At 37.8% G+C, this 7,913-nt stretch overlaps 1 protein-coding gene across 2 annotated transcripts in view; it reads left to right on the top strand.

The window, feature by feature from the left end:
* The window catches only part of CSDE1 (cold shock domain containing E1, RNA-binding), a 21,001-nt gene continuing 13,088 nt past the window's right edge, over positions 1-7,913 (top strand). The window contains exons 1-5 of one of the 2 annotated variants that reach the window (XM_010578524.1): positions 2-445; positions 5,608-5,806; positions 6,575-6,684; positions 7,041-7,133; positions 7,657-7,754. In XM_010578524.1, the coding sequence (XP_010576826.1) occupies positions 5,608-5,806; positions 6,575-6,684; positions 7,041-7,133; positions 7,657-7,754 (500 nt within the window). In that variant the 5' untranslated portion in view covers positions 2-445. Of the gene's footprint in view, positions 446-5,607; positions 5,807-6,574; positions 6,685-7,040; positions 7,134-7,656; positions 7,755-7,913 lie in introns of both variants that reach the window. The other variant, XM_010578531.1, reaches the window with a different exon arrangement.

Consider the following 7,913-nt stretch of genomic DNA (forward strand, 5'->3'; position numbering starts at 1 on the left):
TGTGTGTCTTTTTTTCCTTTCTCCAGTATGAAGTGGAACAGAACAGAATTTACCACCTGAAACTGCTGCTTCAAGTTCAGATCAGGAAAAGAATATACCACATCGTAACAACAACTCAAGACCAAAGAAGAGGAAACTTACACTGAAGATACAAGGCTTGATCTGAATCAAGAAGTTTGTGCCTACTCAACAGCTTCAAAAGAGCACGTCCCAACGCTGCTAGTAGTCTTTGTTTTCTCCAGTGCTGCATTGAAACTGCCCAGGGCAGCAGCACTTGTATTCTCTATTAGCTTGATAGATCACGTTCTCTTGCTATCTTTTTTCTTTCTCTCTCTTTCTCTCTCTCTTTTTTTTAATAATAGCAGTCTTCATCCTTAGAAACTTGTGCTGAACAGAAGAATCGGCTAATACTACTGAAAGTGCAATATTTGAATATCACTGCGAGGTTAGTGCATGTGTTATGTAAAGAGTTACATATATTCCTAAACTTAATAGGAAACAAGTTGTCAACAGAAGGGTGTGGGTTTTGTTAGTTTTTTTTTCTCAATTCTTTGCTGTTACTTTGGTACAGTAGTAGTGTGATGAATTAATATGACATGCAGTATGGTTCTATTTAACAATACTTACAACCCTAGGGAGCTGGTTATTAATGTTTCTCTCTTCCAGTAACAGTAGTGTTGTGGTTCTAATCCTTTTTTTTTTTTTCCCCCCAAATAACCGCTGTTTAGGCTTCTTTAAGTCTTACTGCACAGGGTTGTGGGTTTTTGGTTTTTGTTTTTTTTTTTTTTCCTTCTTCTGAGTACTTGTATTTGTGGGATTCATAGTTCTTATTCTTGTAAACTGACAGATCAGCTGTGTTAAAAGTCAGTGCTGGGAGTGGACTGTTGGCAGTGGACAGCACAGCCAGGTAGTCATCGTGGTCCAGTATATAACCATTATATTGTAGGTCCGAGCAAGTTTTGTTTGTGCATTGATAGGTTGTGGCCTATTACTAGAAGTTTCTTAAAGAACAGTTTTATGTCAGTACTCCTGGTGACATGTATAAATGGACATTGTGTTTGATTTTTGCTACGCTCTGTTACAACGTTGTGTTTGAACAGGTGTAGGAATATGACAAGCATCTGGAAAGACTGCCAATATTATAACGTATCCTTCTCTCTACAGCAAATTTTAGTGCCACCCTGAGGAGTGTGTCTTTGTTTGAACTTCAGTTGCCAGGCTTTAGATGATTGAGTTCTTTGTGCTGTGCTGCTAATACTCCTTTAAACTCAAACTGTTCAAATGGTATCATGCAATGGTAGTCTTTGAGCAAGAGATTATAACAGTGTGGTTTTCTAACCCTAAGATAGGCAGTTCTGAACTTGATATTTAGGTAGATTTTTGTCATTTTCAGTATCTTATGTACCTTTAGTAGTATTGCCTTTAGTCTACTACTTAATGTCTGTGGCAGGGGTGTACGTGTGTTTGTGTACTTACCTTGTATCACAGATGTGAAGTGGCCATTTTGTTAATGGCTCACAAAAAACATTTGTGTCACTCATTTGAGCTTTCAGCATGGGTTAATGGTCTTGCCTATTATTCTCCTGGGAAAAAGTATAATAATATATCATTTTCCCTTCCCCCAGCCACCTTACTTGCAGGATCAATTTGTTTTTGAAAAGTATTTCAAACTCTAGGGTGGCTTAAAATCAAACATTTCAGCTGATGCCTTTCCACAAGGGTATCTTCTTCTGTATGGAATGTCCTAGGGGTTGCCTTCCTCAAAAGATGAGTGTTTATATATTGGACGTGATGCTGACAGGAACTAGTCTGTAACTCTTAGCAGTTTTGCATAGTGCTTTTTTTGTTAGATAATTTGAGAAAATGTGTCCTTTAAACATAATCCACTGCATAAAAAAGATGCACCTCCCATGGCTTTTGTCCCTTGAGCAGTTCAGGCTGGACATGAGGGAAAGACATCTTTACTAGGAGAGTAGCACAGCACTGCAACAGTTAACCCAGAAAGGTGGTGGAACCTCTGCCATTGGAGGTTTTCAAGACTCAGCTAGACAAAGGCATGTCTGCCTTTGTTGTTGGCAAGAGGCCTTTGAGGAGGAGGAGGATAGACTAGAGTTCTTCAGGGGTCTCTGCTGGAGGTCGTGTTCTCTGAGTCGCTATTTTTTGATATGTTAGTATTTTAAGGCTTACTTGAACATGTAAGAGTATTCATTTATGCCAGTTGTAGGGTATCCTGATACTTGAGTTTTTGTAATTGTAGAATGAGGGAAGTATTGATTAAAATTAAGAGATTGAGTAACTGCTTGTCCCTTGTACTGTGGCTTATCATGCCACTCTAACAGACAATACTGCATCTTTCTGTTTATTTGTCTTTTTCTAGAAGACCTTATGTAATGCAGTTTGTTACTTAATTTTGGGACAGTATGGAGGCTATCCATCTGAATATGCTGGCAATAAAATTTAGATTTAACCTGGCTGTGAACCAGCTGTTTACATAGTAGTTACATACTTTGCTTGATATTTGTAAACTACCTTATTGTAAGGTTTTCTTGCGCTGGTGCTATGGTTCTGTGTTGAAATAGAGTATTTTCATTCTCCCAAAGTTTTGACAGTGTCAAATGCGCCTGAACAGACGCATTTCTAAAGCTGGTAGCAAAATTATTGTACGTGACGTTAGTCAAAGTAGAAAAGGATTAAAACAATTACAAATTAAGTTGGTTCTAGGTTGCAGGTCCTCTAGGAGTTGCCTCAAGGGTGCAATGCAGGGGGATGGTCATCATCTGTAACTTTTATTTATTGTAATGGGGACCTTCAGGTGTTTGTACACCTCTGAGTTTGGTCTCACCTTTACTTTGTTCTTCTTGACTTAAAGGAAGACTCACAAGGCATGGAAAATTACTAGTGAATGCAATGAGAGAGGAAACTCAAATGTTCTTAGAGAGTTAAGTTTTCCCTTATGTAACTTTCTTCAACTTAATCGGCTTACATACAGGAACTGCTATATAGCATCGTATATTACCAGACTTGGGACTCAAAGGTTTGGACAAATACTAATACGATGGAGCTAAGATTAAATCTGAATCAATACACTAATTAAATACTTGTGCTCTGATAACCATACCAAGACCTCTGTCAGTTATGTGAAGTTATTAGTTTCTAGTTCATTAGCATATATATTAACTCCTTCATTCAACTTTTTCAACCCTCCCTTTAAAGTGTGAGAGGGGAAGCTGGATAGTAAGGTAGTCCTTTCCTTGCAGGAGTTTATAGCATGTGGGAAGAAGCACAGTACTGAGAGAGACTCAAAATTAGGCTTTTAGTAGTTGTCTTTAATATAGCTTAAGAGAACATACAGCCTTTGCAGCCGTTTCTGCATCGGGGGGTGTATGTGCGCACCTTTGCCTCTGGAGCATTTTCCCATTGAGACTTGCAGCTTTTGTGCAACAGTTGGCCATACTACTGTTACTCATTATAAAAATGGAAACAAAAATGAGGTGTAAAACAAGAAAATAAGTAGTGCATGTTACAGAAATTATATCAGAACAGATTTACTAGTTCACTGAATTTTTAAAGAGCTTGGGGGTGGTTAACACTGTACTTCATAACTACTGACCAGTTCTGTAGTCCCCTGACACTGTACTGTGCTATCACAGCTGTATGAGATGGAGAACCATTATTCAGTGTCATGAGATACTTTTCCCTACTCCTGTAGCTCCCCCAATTTCTCTTCTTTGTATTTTAGTTCATCTACATCTACCACATGTGGGTCTTAAACAGCAGGGGACTCCCCTGTGTCTGAGGCCTGTAGGTCAGGGCAGCAATGCCAAGATATTTTAGTAGCACAGGAAGTCACAGGGTTGGTTACCTTGTGAATATACTTTCACTTCTTAATGTTCTTAGTATCAACAATTTTTCAACAAATATGAAGCATTTGGTCTTTTCCCAAGCAATTATGAAGTATCAGTTTTGGTTTTTTTCTTGAAACTTTTTTAGAAATTCTCACATCAAAACATCATTTCCTTCTGCAAAATGAAATGCGTGAAAATACCCTTTAGGTTCTGGTATGACACCTGCTTTGCATGAAAATCTAATTAAATAACATGTAAGCCATAGCATGAAGGTGGAAATGTTCCAGGAAAAATAAACCAGTGTGGGTTATGCTTAACAGTTTCACCATTAACCAGTACCAGCATCTTTTTTAGAATCATTTGAGATGAATGGTTGAAGGCTAACTGCTGTTGAGAAGTTGCTGTGTACAATGGTGTGAGGACTGATGTTTTCCTTTTTATCTTCGAGGTCAGAACTCTGTCAATCCTTATTTCTTGCGGTTGTTCCTAATGTATTTTTTTAATGTCAGTCTCGCTTAACAAAATATAAAGATTTCTGCCCAAGAACTCCACAGCAGGTGTTTTTCAGTGCTCTGATCACTTTTAAACTGATTTCCAAACAGCCTAATCAGACATGCTGTAACTATACCTTTTAATACATTGAATAACTCGATGTCTGTATTAGAGTAAGAAGCAGGACCATTTTACAAGTTGCTCAGTTGTCTTTTATCTCCACTAAACATATTGCTGACTAATTTTGAATCTCTTCTGCTTGATGCAACAAGAAAACAGGGAATAGATACAATCTTGTTCTGTTTCCAAAATAAATACTCTGGAAACTGCAGCAAATAAAAGCCCCCAATACTGTATTTTAAGATACATATTGACTGTTTGGGGAGGGAAGAGGGTTGCTTCAGTAGTCTTTCTTGAATTACAGTGTTTAATGGGGTGTAATACACTTCAGCTCGTTTAATTGCTAACCTGTAAATGGAGGTGGTTTCCTTTAAAAATGAGACTTGCACATCAAAAAGCCAATGAGTTAGTAAAGGGACTTGTGAATATTTCAAGGTTGAGTCTGTGCCTTGAAAAGAAAAGATACCCTACCTCCCCCCCAAAAAAAAAGATTTTCAGGGATGTGAATTAATTTAACAGTTCATTATGGCTTTAACTTTTTAAGTTTAATGCTGTTTTCAAGTTTTCTCAGTCTCTCTAGCACTTGAGTTCCTATGCCACAGAAATGTTTGTGTAATTCTGGGCATTAATTCCATAACCATGCAAAAATGTTTAAATACTTAAAATGATTTTTTTAGTATGAAAGACTTAACAGGCAAACTAGGGACAAACTTTGCAGGGATGTGAACCTAATTCTATTGGTTAATAACAGTTGCATTTTCCTAATTGCCTGTTTAATTTGGAAGAGCAGATAATTTAGATATTTTCAGGCTCTGGCGTGAAATAGTGAATGTGGGAGTACTTTGAGGTATAATACTTAAGAAAGTCAGAAGTTTGTTTTGGTCTAAGCAAGCTTTATTTTGGTGTTGTATTTCTAGCCTATTTTGTAAATATGTTGCCTGTCTAAATTTTAAGGATTATTGTTTTACAAAAGCTTGACTGTTTTGGTGTTCTTACTCTATGTTAAAAAATGGTTAGAATTTGCTTGTTACAGTAACTTCCACAAGCCCTTTGTGTTTGTTATTCTGTTATATGGGCATGGAGAAAGGAAACTTACTTTAAGTAGAGTGTTTTTTGCGGTTTTTTTCCCCCTATGCTTTCTTTTAAACAGATGAGCTTTGACCCAAACCTGCTCCACAACAATGGACACAACGGGTACCCCAATGGTACTTCGGCAGCGCTGCGTGAGACTGGGGTTATAGAAAAACTGCTGACCTCTTATGGATTCATTCAGTGTTCAGAACGGCAAGCTAGACTGTTCTTCCACTGTTCACAGTATAATGGCAACTTGCAGGAGCTCAAAGTAGGAGGTAATTAGGCAACTTTCAGAGCTTCTTGACTGAGTGAATACCAGTCTCTTTCACTTGCCGTAGAAAATCCTTTTATCTTGTGGCATGAACAGATGTGTGCTGTTGCTTCTGGTGGGCTAAGGAGACAACTGAATTAATAATTTGTCACTTCTAATGAGAGACCTTTACAGCACTTAAGCTTTGTGCAGCTTATATGAATACAGTTGTGGCCATTCTGGAAAAGGTGTGGCTTTAGGTCAAACTTCTATAACTGAGATGAAGGCAAGTGCTTCCATCTGTGGAAGACTGTGGAAGAATATACCTCATGTACTCAGTATTTCTTTTTTTAGAATTAGTTTGAAGATGGCCTATTGTTTTTCAGACTGGGGAGGCTGCTATTTCATGCTACTAATTAATGTGGCAGTGAAGTTTCTAAACTGTTGAGTGGCATATGTTATGTTTGAACTTCAGTGTGAAGTCCACTGTATAGTGAGTGTGGCAGGGAATTATTGAGGGGCAAGCCATTATGACAGAATAGTTCATTAGCAGCAAAAGTGAATAAGCAGAATAACTAGAGAAATATTTGCACAGTGTCCTTCCTTGGTAACAAAAGCACCCGAGTTTTACTTCGTTGTGTTTGGCTACAAGTGGCAAATTGTTGAGTGTAACCATTTAGTGATCTAAAAAAACTGAAACAAACACCACCACCACCCCCCCCAAAACCCCCAACAAAACAAAACAAACCCAGACAAAACTCTGACGCCATTATCATGTTTGATTGTCTTGTAGACGATGTTGAGTTTGAAGTGTCTTCTGATCGCCGAACTGGAAAACCCATTGCTATTAAATTGGTGAAGATAAAACCAGAAATACTACCTGAAGAACGAATAAATGGACAAGTTAGTGCCTGTTTCTATACATGCATAATTTCCATCCTTTACTCCAGTACAGAAGGCTAGATTCATTTAGCATGCATATTAACTACATACAGTATACGGTTACACTGAAATATATTTTTGTTGTTCTGATAAAAATTCAGAGGTTTAGTTTGACCTCTTAACTTGGCTCCAAACAGTTCTTAGAGTCAACAGGTGTTCTGTAAGATTGAAACTTTGCAACGTGGCATTCCCTGTTGAGTTACACTAGGGGTACATCCCTGAGTGTATCGTAGAGGATACTGAGATTCATTTTGTTATTCAACAGTGCTGCTCCTGAAATGACTAGCAATGGACTTTTTTTTTTTTTTGACTGGTAGGTTGTGTGTGCTGTTCCTCACAATTTAGAGAGTAAATCTCCAGCTGCCCCGGGTCAGAGTCCAACAGGGAGTGTATGCTACGAACGTAATGGGGTAAAGCTTACGTATTTTACTTGAACTCTTCACTGATCCATCACTGTGGTCTATGGGCAAAAGAATTGATGCAATTTAACGTAGGCAATTGACACTGCTGAGAACTGTAGTTCTTGGCCAAAAGCATGCTTTGGTAATTACTACAAACAGAAATGTTACTTGCTTGCTTATATCTATGGAGAACTTTATATAGAGACAAATAGTTGTTTTTCTTTTTTAAAACTTAATGAAGCTGGGTTATGTAATGTTCGTGTATCCTTATCTTGAACTTTTAAAGTTTAGAAATTGACATTTAACAATGGCCACGTACAAACTTTTCAACTTAAGTTGCTTGTTACAGACTCATCAAAACAGCACAATGGAAAAAAGAGTGTTTTTGCATGCCATGTTTGATCATTTTGTGATTTTCTCACTAAATTATTTTCTTTAATAGCAGATACTGTTATTAAACAAAACTGTGTTAATCTTTCTTTGAAACAACTATTCTGAAAATAGAGTAATATTAGTCAATTTTAATTTACAGGAAGTATTTTACCTGACTTACACCCCAGAGGATGTTGAAGGAAATGTACAGCTGGAAACAGGAGATAAAATAAACTTTGTAATTGATACAAACAAACAGTAAGTTGGTATTGCTTTTCTGACTTCATACTTTGTTTTAGTAGTGTTGTGGTTTAACCCCAGCCAGCAACTAAGCACCACACAGCTGCTTGCTCACTACCCCTCCAGCCAGTGGGATGGGGGAGAGGAAGGGGGGGGGGGCGGGGGGGGGGGGGAAAC

This window comes from Haliaeetus leucocephalus, unplaced genomic scaffold, assembly GCF_000737465.1.
Source record: "Haliaeetus leucocephalus isolate CR32 unplaced genomic scaffold, Haliaeetus_leucocephalus-4.0 Scaffold68, whole genome shotgun sequence".
In the NCBI taxonomy this organism is placed as follows: domain Eukaryota; kingdom Metazoa; phylum Chordata; class Aves; order Accipitriformes; family Accipitridae; genus Haliaeetus; species Haliaeetus leucocephalus.